At 40.0% G+C, this 15,096-nt stretch overlaps 1 protein-coding gene across 1 annotated transcript; it reads left to right on the top strand.

Moving 5' to 3' along the window:
- The first annotated feature begins 1,500 nt into the window (after positions 1 to 1,500).
- CCDC138 (coiled-coil domain containing 138) lies at positions 1,501 to 13,537 on the top strand. The gene is made up of 14 exons (XM_053457439.1): positions 1,501 to 1,603; positions 3,840 to 3,985; positions 4,875 to 4,996; positions 5,152 to 5,333; positions 5,464 to 5,622; positions 8,201 to 8,320; positions 9,390 to 9,467; positions 9,552 to 9,659; positions 10,278 to 10,439; positions 10,627 to 10,743; positions 10,967 to 11,156; positions 11,430 to 11,606; positions 12,785 to 12,923; positions 13,347 to 13,537. The coding sequence occupies exons 2-14, from the start codon at positions 3,882 to 3,884 to the stop codon at positions 13,516 to 13,518; spliced, it is 1,830 nt and encodes a 609-aa protein (XP_053313414.1). The 5' UTR covers positions 1,501 to 1,603; positions 3,840 to 3,881; the 3' UTR covers positions 13,519 to 13,537.
- The last annotated feature ends 1,559 nt before the right edge of the window (positions 13,538 to 15,096 follow it).

Here is a 15,096-nt window from a genome sequence, read left to right as displayed (position 1 = left end):
ACGTTGCTTACTAGTATTATCTTTAATATAATAGTGCTGACCTAAAATATTGTAGAATTATCTTGTTTTGGAGGGTGGGTCATCTAAGACCAAGACTTAAATACATGAACCAAAAATCTTCAGTTCTAAAAGAAGGCAAGAACGCTAGACTAGAGTTTATCCTCAAATACGAGAGGTCCTGCACTGGGTTTTCTATTTTGAATATGGTAGCATTTTAGCAGGCTTACCCTTCCAGCCCATGAGTCTATCATGAATGAAAAAACATGCGTTTTTAGCACAAAATACCCTTAAGCCATATTGTTGGAATAGTATAGATGTTCTTAAGTCACGTACTAGTGCTGACCGCCTGATCATTTGATATAAACCTGTTTATGGATTCATGCAGTTGTGTATAATTGTGCTATTATCTGCTGCTGCTAATTAATGTTGTCATTACCAGGCAGGTGTTCCTGGATTATTTGTCAAAATTGTCACCTCTATTTTGCTCCATAATGCTGCACACTATTGACACAATTGAGACACTGGCATTCAGATTCAAAAGTTAGAGGTCCTTAAGAACAAAGTTTGTAGAGGACGGGGGCCACCAACATTTTGTGTTGCGACTGTGCCCGATGCCCATCAAACCATTGAATAAACGGGAGAAGGCTAGATGGACGCAAACAATCAAAGCCAGAAAAGTTATGAAGACTTTTAATACTTTGTGATCTAAAAATGTAGTTTTTTTTAGAACAACCGTGCCTAGAATAGTTTTCTTTCTTTGTATTTATGAAACAAAATATGGTAAATGAAGCATTCCTACATTATTAATGCCCTGCCTGAGATGATTTTCAGCTTTTGAGTGTTGTGCCTTTAGCGCTCTTAGGAAACCAAGTATGCTGACTTCAGCCAATTATTTGGTTATCCTGTCCACAAAAAAATAACGGCGTTTACATTATTTTTATTTGCATTCTAGACTTACTATTACATGTTACTTTGTGAAACTCCTGCCGATTTTATAGCGCTATTACAATATGGGCAGGATCCTTATCATAATGTACTTAATACACACTGCTGTTATGCAGTATGCTTTGAGAATCCATTCCTCTGTTAGGTAGAACGTTTACATATGAAAAACCCCTCCCACCATGGGCTTCTGTTAATAGCGATTGCCTGTAATGTAGTCAATTTTAACTCATACGGTAAGATTCCAAATCGGGTCGCTCTGTTGGTCATGTGACTCCCGCGGTCACATGATACAGATTGACGTAGGACACAGCTGAAAAAAAAAATATGAATGTGGGTTCGCAGTCGGTCCCGGGGCTCTGTCAGGACTGGGCTTGCATTTAGTATTTTATTACAGGAATTGCGGCGGCATCCCTTTACAACCGAATGCAGCATAATACGGCGCCTGGTATCTAGCGCATGACTGGACTGCCTCCAAAACTACCCAATCGTGTGGCCGATAACAGAGGTGCCGCCCCTTTTTTGTTGTCATGGAAGCGCCGAGCGTCATTGCGCCGAGTAATGCAGTAAGCGCTGTCAGTTAGAGGCGAGTGACGTCACGGATGCGACCCGTTCTTTGGAGGTTCATTACTGGTTTTGGAGACACGACATTATTTTTCCGGTTAGTCAGTAACGGAAGGGTGGATGGGAAATGTCGGATAACGAGGGCTGGAGCAGGAGTCTGATTATTAGCGGGATTCAGGCTTTGGGGAGTCCATTCATTATAACACTTCCCAGGTGGGTGGGGGGGCAGATGCTGAGGGCCAACCTCAATAATGAATCGTGTGCTTTATCTACACAGCCATTGTGTTCTAACACCAGACTGAGCAGTGGGGTAGCTGTGAGCATGATACATGCATACATACATACATACATACATACATACATACATGCGTGCCCACATACCCCTTAAATCTCCCTCTTCATCACCCAAGTCCCTCTGTCCTGCTTCCCTCTTCTTTAGGAGTGTCCTACAGTCCTGACAGTTGCAATAGAATCTATATAAGCAGCAGGAAATGTGTTTATTAACTGTGTTGTGCAAAATTAAGCTTCTCCTAAATGTGTTTGTGGGGTAAAGCCCCCGACATGCTCTATACACCCCCTCTCCACTCTAACTGCTTGAGGCGAGTCTACATGTACACTTCACTGGCATGAAAGCGGCAGTCTAGTCATCATATACACTTTAATGCATATGCTAGCTGTGTGGTTCCTTTACATTTACATGGCGCCCTCCTATATTTGCCCGCTCATTGGGATCACTATTGTATATTATGGGCCCCAGCAATGTCATGGTGATGTCAGGCTTTCTTTACTTTTGTTTGCTTTGCAATTTTGTTACCTATTTATCTGTTGACATTTTCTTTGTCAGAGGGATACAATTGGTTTGACCCTCTTTTCTCCTGTGTACTGATCGCACAGTGATCAGTAAGCAGGGATCCATAGCCTGCATTGCTGATTTCAATATGTATGATCAGCAGAAGCAGTCTTAGAACCAATTGGAGGAATCAGACAGTGGCATAATGTTTCTAGAGAGACATGTCTGAAGTGGTGGCAGCCCCAGGGCAGCTTTACAGATGGCAAATCACCATACTGGGATCCAAATCCCTATGCCAATCTTTCCTGCCACAAGGAGTGGTCTTGCCTGGGTTGCCATTTGCGCTTAGACTGGTCCTGATGATCTGCCAGCAGGTGTCAGCGCTGACATACAGTCAGGCATTCGATCAGTGACGGCATACCAGTGATCCTGCGGTCCTGGCCCCTGCTGACAAGAGAGAGTCTAGGCTGTCTTTAAGGCAAGAAAGATTGGATGTTCTGACTGTTTTTGTGAACAGTCAGCCCTGTGAGCTTCGCCCGTGTGAATAGCTGAGCTGGCCCAGTATAATGTATAGTAACTTTTGTGTTCTATTCTGTAAGCAAAACTTGGCATGGTTGTCCATTTATATTCTATAGTGAAGCGTCAGATGGAAGGCTTTTCCCCACCTCAACTCACCTGTAAATGTTTGGTTTAGCGAATAAACCCCTCCGTCTCTCCCTTGACAGAGACCCATTAAGCAGACTGACAAAACCATTATTTCATACCCTGTGATGCTTATAATCAACTTAGCAAAAAATGCGTTTTCCATTAGGCGGCGAGTTGTGTCTGATGGTGGATAAGTGGAGTCTGATTTTATTAGCGTTATTATTTTTGAATATCACAACCATGTGTGAAAAACTGAAATGTGTGAAAACGCTGTCAAAACCAGTTAAAATGATTGCTTTACTGACAGTGTTATGGAACTCATAACCCGAGAGTACATATGAATGGGTGGTTTAGGCGGTTACAGGAACGCTCTACCCCCAAATACCTTGGATGCAAGAGTCTAATATCCCATACAGCCCCAACAATGAAGAATGCGTATTAAAACTCTTCAAATGAAATACCTGAGAAACTTATTGTTGAAATTTACCAAACGGTCCCTATTCCAGGTTCTACGAGAAATGTCAAAACAAAATGAGATCAGCCTTTGTTCTGTTTTTTATATTTATATTTTATATTTTTATGTTTATGTTTATAGAGGAACATACATTCATCCCTCTAATGAAGCCAAAAGGCGAAACGCGTTGGGGCAACCATTATATTGAAGTAATTCTGTGTTTTATATACATAAAATTGGAATTTTGCAACCTATCTGTGGGGCTGGCACCTGTAGTACCTATTGCTTTATCACTTCATTCATACGTTTCATTCTTGTTTATTGTAAGCTTGGGCACTCCTTACCTTTTTTGTTTTTTTGTTTCAGTATAATTTTGCTGAGTAAAAGGCACAATAAAATATTGGGTTCTGATTCTTTCTTTCTTTCTTTATTTATTTTAAAAACAATTTTACAGGATAGCTGAGGACCCGCTTGTCTGATTTCAAAATGCCTTTCTCACCAAGATCTCCCGCAGGAGTTCCTCCAAAGGAAAAGTATCACTACAATAAAGCACTTCAGGATTTAATGCGCATGATACAAAACAGTAACTGGTAAGCACATGAACAGGCTAAAAAAATCAACAGAAAAACTGAATAAAAACAAGGTTTCAGTAGCAAATATTTCTGTAAAGGAAGATAAAGTTGCCTACCGATGCCAAGGCAACAGGGTATGATGGCAACTGAGTATGACCCCTATTTCAGCATATGTTACAATGCTCTATCCAATTTCCCTATCCACCGTATCTATTATCAGAAGGCATTTTCTGGGACTTATTCACTAAGTAATGTGGGACCTTCTCTAGCCACGGTTCATCTCGTAATGCATGTATAATGCAAAATAATTACACCGTTTAATGGATAGACTCCCGTATCCCAGCCAGTTGACAATTTTGAATAGCAATTTAACCATATTGATAGGTGAAAGCCAGAATGGTGGCTGAATATATAAACCAACAGAGGTACGCTTTGGTGAAGCGGAAGAATCCTTTGAAGCAGTGTTGTCTAGATCCCTGAGTTTTGTATGTGGAATTTCAGGTGCCTTCCCTGCTTTTAATTGGACAAACAGATTTAGAGTTACATATACATACCTGGGGGTACCCGGAGTCTCTGGGTGAAGCGCTGCTTCTTCGGGTCAGTACTGGGAAACTCTGGGTCACGGGAGCGCCGATTTATATGTTATGTGATGCCAATGATAGGTATCACCTTAAAGACTCCATCTTCTCTTAGACCTATACACCTATATCCATTGTCCTTATTGGAGAAAGCGAGTGAAGAAGGGACTCTCATTGAAATAATCCGTTACATACGTATCCCATTCCCAAAACATCTTTCTGAACAGGCTGACCATCTGTCATGTTTTTTATTTATTTATTTATTTCTATTTTGGACTGTTTGAAATTATTCTGGGGAATGGCTAACACAGGCATATTAAATCTTTCAGTCCAGACAACGTAAATGATCTTTCTTATGACTCGAGTCAGCTGGATATAGCAGGAGAACACCTGGATGATCAAGCTGTACACCCGGTCCAGGATGTGAGCGCCCATCTCTATACAGAAACTGGTACTATTCTTCTCCCACATGGGAGCCCTGCTTTATAGACGTTTCAGAACGCTTTTCTCCTGATTTATTATGTTTCTTCTGTTTGTTTACTTGTGTTGCTGTAAATGATGTCGGTCATCTTCATAGCATTTTCTCTTTTCCTTTTTCTTTCACAGACGTTACGCTGCCATCTCACTTAGTAGCAAACACGTACACTGAACCTTCCCTAGAAAGCAGTGTTGCTGTTAAACAAAATCCTAGAAAACCACGAAGCAATGTTTTAAAAGGTCCAACTGTTCTGCCGTCAGAAGTCCACGGCATTTATGATGAGTTAATGGGGATATACCAAAAGCTTCAGGTATATTAACTTCTGTTTTGTGTTTTGTCTACTGTACAGGTCATCCGTCTGTCTCTAGTTACGTGAATGTCGTGTGTGTGTGTCGTATGTGAGGTCACTTGGTGTAACACATCACATTTTTCCCATGTAGGAGGAAAGGGTGTCTCAGCAAGAATATTCAATTCAGTTGAAAAAGCGAGAGCAGAATTTGCAGGAGAAGGAAGAAATGCTGATGAAACACCAACTTATGCTGGGTAAAATAAAAGGCGTTGAAGAGGTTGTACATGCAAAGTTTCGAATGATGAAAGAGGTGAGCGTGTTCTGAAGCAGTACATAGAATATAGAATAATATGACTACCACCCGATTGCCCTGTAATGCTACTTCTGTTTGCCATCAGATTCATTTGAGCAAACTTTCCATCTAGGTCACAGGTTGTAGGGAATAAACAGTGAAAATCGTATATAGACATAGGACTTTGTGGCATAGCCTGCTTTGTGTGGGGCATTAGACTTGTAAAGCCTGTGTATGGAAGCAGTTATTAAGATCTCTAGGGAAGTCACCTCATTACGGAATAAGATATTGTAAATGTTCACATACAAATAATGCCCTACTAGCAGTGCCTACCTTCACATTCGCCATACAGTGCCTACACAGGGATAGCAAACTAGTGGCAGCCTAGGTCACAAACCTACAGGTGGTTGCTGTATTACTTTATTTAATTCATATTTTTGGCTGTCTTTATATCAGAATGATGTCAGAGTGATGTACTTGCTGTTCTCACCACGCACCTACTCTGTTTGCCTTGATTGTAGTGCGGTATTCTAGATGGAGCTCAATAGAAATATTTGCAAAATCGAAATTAGTTTTTAGTCCTCGATTGGCGGACATTAGCTATATTTTTAGCATCTCTTTTCAATATTACAACGAATCCCACATAAGCTGACATGTTTTTGGTAGTAAAGTGGACTGTTTACCAGTTTCCGTGGTTTCCTAAGGAGAACTTATTTAAAGGGACAATGCAGTGTCCCATACGGCCCAATGCATTTCACTTTGTAAACACAACACATTCTTTAACTTGTAGAGGGAAATTAAGTAGCCCTCCGTGGTCCTTTTTTCACACTGCTTTTGGGTGCTTGAAGCACCAATCAGTGGCAGGAAATTGGTCCATTGAAATCACTGGAAAGGATGTTTGCATGGGGTCTCATTAGACCCTCCTGGGACTCTTGGTGGCCAGTATAGTAGAGCAGGTGGTAAGTATGTGCTTCCTTTGCATGTCTATGAGCAGGTGCCAGAATCCCTCCATACATTTCCATGAAAGAGAAAACAATTTAAATGAGACACTCAGCTGTTGTGTGTATTAACATGCATATGATGCAGTGGCGGAACTACCGGGGTCGCAGGGGTCGCGACTGCGACCGGGCCCTGGAGTTCTGCCAGTCAGGGGGGCCCAAGGGGTGCCGAGCGGTTGCTGAAAACGACCGCTCGGCAACTCTTGGGCCCCCCTGACTGACAGAAATCCAGGATGCCTCCGCTCCCCGCCGCCTGCCTCCACCGCTGCCTGCCTCCGCCGCCGCCTGCCTCAGCGCTGCCCAGAGTGCAGTGTTGGGAGCGTGAGGCGTTTGTCTCGGGTGCCGGCGCTTCACGCAGAGCGCCGGCATATGACGTCATATGCCGGCGCTCTGCAGTGAAGCGCCGGCACCCGAGACAAACGCCTCACGCTCCCAACACAGGAGTTGAAGGTAAGTGACCTACAAAGGGGGGGGGGAGTGGGGAGGGAGAGGGTAGATCGTGAGAAGGGGGGTAGGGAGGGAGAGGATAGATTGTGAGAAGGGGGGGTAGGGAGGGAGAGGGTAGATTGTGAGAAGGGGGGGTAGGGAGGGAGAGGGTAGATTGTGAGAAGGGGATAGGGAGGGAGAGGGTAGATCGTGGTTATAAATACATTACAAACAACGTAAACTCTCATACGTAGCAAGTGATTCTGATTGCTTCCACCTATCAGAGATTCCTGGAACAGTCCCACCAAAGATCTGGGAAATGAGATTTTTTGCTAGTTGACATGTTTTAGGGGTTTTTGTTACTCTGGGATGTGTTTTCTATTATTCATTATTGATCATTTCCAATTTTGATAAATGTGATCTAATTGTATGAAATCTACAGGTGGAAGCCAGGCGCCACCTTGTGGACAGTAATATATAGACTTGTACCGGGATACCCCACATTAACATACACAGTGGTCCCAGTTATGGTCACATATGGGTTTAGCATTCAGGGGCTAAAATTCATAGACGTCATATTTTTAATCCCATAACTTTATAGGCGTCCAATTGCTCCTCCTAGAACTCTAAATATGTAGTGATAGTGGGAAGGCAACAATTTCTTTTTAAATGCAGACATGATAAATACAAGGTTAATGTAGAAGGGCCCCTATTTAAACCAACTTATAGTGTGCATGATTTCTATAAGTAGCCTGTGTATTCTGCAATTTCTGTTTGTTTAGGTCCAGGCATTTACTTAAGATTGGGAAAGTACATGTCGTGGAATGACTGGATGTTTGAGACTACATATTACCCATATGAGCATTACTTTGTACATCTGTGCAAACTTTTGAATTATATGGCTATTTGTGGGTCCCCAATTACTGATTGACAGCTTCTTCCGTTTTGTAACATCACCCGTTTTCTATTTCTGCACTTTTGTTGTATAGTTATTTTAGCATTTGGCACAAAAGTAAAAGGAATCCAAAGATCCAGTGTATAAAAAGGAAATTGGGGATTGCAAGCAATTTGAGATTATTCTTGTGTCTAATCTGCTTGTCTAACAGTTAGTGAAGCGTGAGCTTTTTTTGTGAATACTGATGCAGTTTGTCAAACAATATTCACTTTTACAGCAACATGATGCAGAAGTTAAGCAGGTCTCAGACACCCTGAAGGAGAAGATTAAAGAAAATAAAAGACTGAAGTCTTCATTTGACACCTTAAAAGAAATGAACGACACATTAAAAAAGCAGGCAAGATTCTGTGTATCTCCTGTATTCTCTTTCACACAATTAACACTGCCTTTTATGTGCATGGTCTGGTTTCCCTTGTATGAAATAAGGAAGCATTGCCAAACACTAACTTACGTCCACCAGGCAAGCCCAAAGACTTCTTCTTTAGGATTTCCGGGTAGGTGTATGTAAATAACAAACACCTTTTTGTGCCTCTATATTCACTTTTTAATACATGGACCCCTTAGCCACATAGCCGCTCATGGACAGCTGTTTCATCCTTAATGGGAATCGTCAGCATGAGGTTGGCTATTGGCTTAGTGCTTGAGAGTTTTGTTGGTAATGTCCATCACCGACCATAACATATTTTGAGTGAGACCCACATACCAAGTCAAGCCTCAAGCAGCAAGCCAATAACCAACCACATGCTGACGAGTCCCATTAAGGATGAAACAACTGTTCATGAGTGGTGGTCTGGCTTCTGCTCCTCTGTCCTGGGCCTAGCACAGCAGACATTTCCTGCAAGGGGTCCATTTATAAAGTGGAGATAGAGGCAAAAAGAGGTCATTAAACTGATTTGCATATACCTACCCAGAATCTCTTGCACTATAGGATTTCTGTGGGTTTGCCCGGTGGATATAAGTTAATGTTTGGCAATGATTCTTTATTTCTTAACTTTAAGTGAATGGGATTGTCATCACCTTTGTTGTCCCCACCATAACATTCCCTTGTATGCAAAGATATATTGTGCTGTATGTCCCCCTTCTGTCATTAAACTAAACTAAATTTCAGGGAGGGCTAGATAAAACCGTATAGGATTATTTGCCACTAACCTTTCTCAAACCCTTCACTGAGTAATAAATCCCTCTGAAAATGTTTTTACATGCAGATGACCACTAGTGTAATTACATAAGAACTTCTAGACTATTCCTATGTAACTTACAACTATGAAAAAATGCGACCATATTTGGGTAATTCCTTTTCAACCTAGGACTCCATGCTGGCTCTCTCCTCTCTCCCTTGTAATCAGCATTCAGGTATTGTGCCTACTGTTAACCCTGCGTAATACTTTTTTTGTTTTTTTGTGCAGCTAAATGAAGTGAGTGAGCAGAATAAGAAACTAGAGACCCAAGCTCGGAAAGTCCAGGCCCGTCTGGAAAATTTACAAGTAGGCCCCATGTCTACAGTAATGAGTGTCATTGCCATATGAAAACGTGTCTTTACCCACTATCTCGTTTTTATTCTGTTTTAGAAAAAACACGCTTTCCTCACTGCACAGAAATGCAGACCTGTTTTACATGTATCAAATGATCAGAAGCCTCCAAAGGCCGAGAGGACCTGCCCTCCCAGTAAATCCAAGGTTAGATGAGTCACTGCTGGTGTTTTCATCTCTGTCCAACTTGCCATACTCACCATACAAAAACCAGAAAAAAACATTCACATTGTATCTGTCGCTGTTACTGTAAAGTATAGAAAGCATGGCTGTTTTCACCGGCGCCCTCCTTTCAAATGGTGCCTTAGATACGCCTCTGACAGTAACTAAACGAGAAATCCAAGAAGCCCTTTGTGGCTTTTACATATGTATTTAAACATCGGAGTCCAATATCTCCTGCTTATCACAGATTTTATAAGTCTCCCTGATGTTTTTACATAGACTTGAACACATTTTTGAAGTTGCCTTGGCCTGAAAATGTTCAAATGAATGTCTTATTCATGACAGTCGGCATTAATGTTATCATGTTCTTTTTAGCCAGCACAAAACATTACAAGCCCAACTGCTTCACTAAAATCTGAATTAAGGTGACAAGAACAACCATGTTGAAATGAAATGTTGGAAGTACTGTCCATTGGACCCTCATAAGTACAGTCACTCTTTACCCACATGTTCCAGCATTATCTATTTAATTTGCTTGGTTTTACTATTTTTGATGTGCTGAGAGCACAGATGCAAACCATAAGATTTTGGCTTCATCCACAGATCCCTAATAGCGCTCAAGTATATGATCTCGTAACAATTCTTATGGACTGGCTATCTGAACTTCAGGGGAGCAGGTCAATATCGGAGGAATATGAAAACAAAGAGAAGGCGTTATGCACAAATAAACTGCCCCCAAACTATGCTCAAGAAAAGTGTGCCAAGGTATGTTTATTGTATATGTTTTCACATAGCATTGCATGTTTCTGGTAAATTCTGCCCTCTCAGCAACAAGTTTGCTCTATATTACCATCTTTTACTTTCCTTTATTAAATTCCCTACCATCTACCCCTCAATGTTGTTTAGAAGTATTTTTTTCCCCAGGCATTAAAATACTTGTTTGTCTTTCCAGGTCCTACCTGTTGTTGTAGAGCAGTTCCAGTGGATGCCTTTGGTCAACCATAAGATACATCTGGCTTTTATCAAATTTATATACTGGACTTTAAGACAAATGGAAAATTCAACACAGGTTAAGTTTTTTTCCCCCCTAAATATATGTGCATTTACTACAACTGCTCTGTCATTACAAAGATGTTCTCTACAGATGGGACTATTTGCTTAAGCATTAAAAATGTTTTCGCAGTGGAGAGTTTGAAATAATGAGTTTTTGTTTTTTTTTGGCTTGATCATTGTATATACTGAATCATACCATATGTGCTCATTTTTGTTAACGTTCTTATCTCCTACCATAGTTGACGATGACCTCTACCCTAAGGCGAATTGGTGAGGAAACATTTAAGGGGACAGTGGTCCATCCCACCCCGAGTTCTTCCTTTGGGAACATTGCAGACAACAAACAAAAAACTGCAGCCTTTTTCAAAAGCAACCACTTTCCACTGAGATTTGTGTCAACTCTTGTTGTACTGAAAACTGTTACTCAAGGTAATATATTTTATTAAACAATAACATTTAACAGAACTCTTGAGTTTCATCTTTACTAACCCAAAGGCTTAGTGCTAGAATTTTATCTTCAATGAGAGAGAGCTTTTCCAGCTTAACTGCTATACTATGAATTTAAGTTTCTCCATGTTTTTCCGTTCTCTCCCACTTTGCTCCCTATAGTGGATGTAGTGCGAATTTGTCATTGAAAAACTTAGCATTTGGTCTAAAAGTTTCACTCATCACAAGATGAAATGATATTCTTTTCTCTTTCAGTGGATTATCTTGCTCAAGCTTTGGATTCCCTTTGTATGGATTTAAAGAGTGACGAAGGAAGATGCCTCTTCTTGGAATACCAAGCCGTAACAATTATTTTAAACCTTTTGGGTGTTTCAAACAGAGGCTTAGTTTCTAGCGTCTTAGATATTTTACTTCAGCTGTCCATGGAGACCAGTAAGTGGCCTTTCAATACTACATGTTAGATTTAATGGATTCTGATAAAAACATTTGAATGTTACTATACATAATCTGTGTTGAGCAAAGTAGCATATACTCTACACTAATAATATCCTTATGAACCGTGGTAGGAAAGAAACATTTTTAGTTTTAAGGTGCATTGGCGTATTTAGTAAACTTCCATTTAGTTAAATGTATAACTGAAACCATCTTAAAAATGTTAAAATAAGATATTGATAGGTTTTTAGGAGAATGGACTACCATTGGTTATGAGGTAAGGCTGTCTTTATTTCCCACCATGAACTTGATATGAGTTCTTTTGTTTTTGTGTTACTCCATGGCATCGTGTATACAATGACATATCCTGGCCGAGGCCAGTAGGCCTGGGGGCCAAAACACTTACATGGGATTGGGAGTACCTCCTGGCCTCCTTTTCCCTGTTCTGATGTAGCAGAGATAAGATAGCAATTGAATGAACTATGCTTTAATTACAAGCATATTGTTAAATAGTCAGATGTTATGACTTTTCAGAGTCCTACTATTTCATTTGAAGCTAGTGCCAAATCATTCAGTTACAGTTATGCTGTATTAACGGGTCACAAATATTTCATAGTTGGGTGAATATTAGAAGGAACATTTATGTATCTAAAGGGGCACACCAGCCATGAAATGTACCTTAAAGCATATGAGGTTGGGTGGTCCCACGTTTTTTTTGTGTGTGAAATACTCTACATAGTGCGCAGTTATATGCCGATATGTACCTCGGAAAGATTGTGTCATATAATACAACGCAACTGCTATATTATGAAAAATTAAGATGAAGATTATTAAAATGCAATTGTTGTACATATGTTGAATTTACTGTTCTTTATCTGAAATTTCATTAGCAAATGTTTTATTCTTCTTGAAAACATGTAAGGAAAATGAGTGGTGGGAAAAACAGCCAATGCCGACCAATTCGTCAGAAATTGCAAACATTATTTTTGGAGTTTACATAGCGCCATGAAATCCTTAGTGCGAGTGTTATCTTTTATTTGGTCAACATAGAAAAAGTATGTATCAACTGTTTGGGCCTATATTGCTATATTCATTCTCCTTACACAGCTCCATGGAAAACCAAGCGCACATCATGTAGATAATTTTGTGACAAAATTGTTTGTTTTTACACATCACAGGGTTTGCGCAGCCTTTCCAGGAATCATGTAGCAACGAGGCATTTTTTAAGACCTGCGCCTCTCTGCTTAGAGATCCTAAAATCCATGTTCCGGCTCTAGAGAAACTAAGCATTGTTCTTCAAAAGCTCTCTAAAGTCAGGTAAATCTCTTTAAGTGTCTACCTTTATCTCCTTGTATTGCCTTTTTTCATCACTACCGTTATGATTTAAACAGATTAGTTTAATATGCCACATATGTAGATGTCTTCAGAAATATTGAGCATGATGTGAAGAAAAAAAATCTGCCTTGACGCGCATAAAAAAAAAAGAATTGATAATTTTACATTGCCCTATTTACTAAAGATAAGATATTAAAATGTGATGCTGTAGAGAAATGTAAACATGCATGGGATAGGCGTGAAGCTATCCTGAATCTAAAACAAGACCGAGGACTTATTCATGTCTGAATCTTTAATGGACGGACTGTATTAGCTGAATCCATAGTACAATACAGGAGAAGCACTACAGATCTTGAAACCTCTCTACATTATAGTAAATTGTTTCTTCTCTCTCTTTTGTTCTAGGAGCAATAAGAAGTATTTTGAGCTTTTTAACATTCCTTCAATTATTCAAGAAATGCAAAGATCAGCAAGTCCAGATCGTGCCTTTCTCATTATCAATTTGAACTCCATTCTCTTTCACTTGGGCTCGTCTAAAGCTAACAGTTTGTCATCAAATATGAGCCCAGATCATTGACTTGTAATGTAATATGTGATCTGATTTTGGTGTGGTCCCGCTGTATACATATTAGGAGTGATGTATCTCCCTCAACAATGTTGCTTTATCCATTCAGATCTTTCAGGCATTAGCAGTGCATACTATTCCAAATATTGCACACCTTTCAAACACTAGTCACGTGTAGTATATGTGTGTAATTTGAGTTGTGTATAGCATATGCTTTTGGAAGAGAGGACAAGATTAGTTCCATATATAAAAAAAAATACCAATGTTGTAATGGTGTTCATTCACTTTTAGTGGTCAGTTTTGTTGTGAATCCATATGGAAGTTAGTATCATTGCGTTCTATTTTATCTGCTCAAAATAAAGAATTTCTTTATTGTGTTGTTGCATTTTGTTAATAGTAATGGAGCAACATTTAAATTGACAATAACAGTAATGCACGTTAAGATGCACTGTACGGTAGCAGAAGAGGGCCAGGTTCTTTGGAAGCTTTCAATCTATTAGGGTGTTTGGAGGAATACGACAGGCGGTGATAGACTGCACCTTGTAGTGAAGGTCAGATGGAGATTGTGAAGGAGGGGAGAACATATGGTTTCTTCTCACTGAGCATGTTGTGCACATTTGGGTAGCTTGTATGCTGGTGAACAGGTGGGGTTTTTTAAAAGTTAAAACTGAGGAGAGTCTGACAGAACGAGGTAGTGAATTTCAGAGAATAGGTATATTGTGAGTAAAATCATGGATGCACTGATGAGAAGAAGTGATAATTGCTGAGAGATGCAAACTGCTAGAAGAGTGAAGAGAACCCTTAGGAGAGTATAATAGTTGAGGGATAAGATGTGCAATGTTTTTAAAGGTCTCTGTAGGTAAGGTTTAAAAGTTTTTAGTGACAGCAGTTGGAAAGAGATTAGAAAATGAGTGTGGTAGAGGTGTGGAGTGTTTATGTTCTGAAGAAGTTTATAGACTGTAAATATATATATTTCATACAATTCTAATCTACTGATTCAGGTAGTCTGATCCATATCAGAGTATCTTCTCTTACCAAACATTACCTATGCCTCATGCAAGTTGTTTGTGCTTGCTCACCAAGGATTGGAGGGTATCCCCAAATCTGCTGCTAGATTACACAGGGAATAAATAGGTGTTTATGAAAACGAGCAATAAACCCAAAGGGTTTCTTTTTCTACCTTAATTTGAGCAAAGTAACTATTCATACAAATATACTTTATAAAGGTGTGTTTGTCACGAATATGCACTTAGTAGGGACACTTAATCCCAGCATTTGGGATGATGCATTTTCCAAGTCTGCCTGAGACTGGCTCAGATATGCACCATCTCTAATCTGCACTCAAGGGAAAGAGCAGTTTTTTTAAAAATCATATAAAAAGAGCCGCAGGGAACCACAATGCAATGTTTTTTTTTAGCGTCATTAACTAGTGTTGTAGTGTAGTAGTAAAATTATACACACAAACCCATCTGGGCAATTTGCCTCTTGTAAAGGGGGACATAAGCTGCAGGCACCTGCATGTGTTATCTTTGGCCGGAAAACGGGTGGCAATGGCTACCTGCAATAGCCGTTCAGCAGAAGCTGCAAAAC

This window comes from Spea bombifrons, chromosome 2, assembly GCF_027358695.1.
Source record: "Spea bombifrons isolate aSpeBom1 chromosome 2, aSpeBom1.2.pri, whole genome shotgun sequence".
Taxonomy (NCBI): Eukaryota; Metazoa; Chordata; class Amphibia; order Anura; family Pelobatidae; genus Spea; species Spea bombifrons.
This window is presented reverse-complemented; position numbering and strand designations above follow the sequence as displayed.

Bases quoted from the DNA above. Each gene is read 5' to 3' on its own strand.
- CCDC138 (XM_053457439.1), top strand. From the start codon at position 3,882: ATGCCTTTCTCACCAAGATCTCCCGCAGGAGTTCCTCCAAAGGAAAAG. The intron at 5,334-5,463 runs GTATATTAACTT...TTTCCCATGTAG, and splicing joins GGATATACCAAAAGCTTCAG to GAGGAAAGGGTGTCTCAGCA. The intron at 11,157-11,429 runs GTAATATATTTT...TTTCTCTTTCAG, and splicing joins ACTGAAAACTGTTACTCAAG to TGGATTATCTTGCTCAAGCT.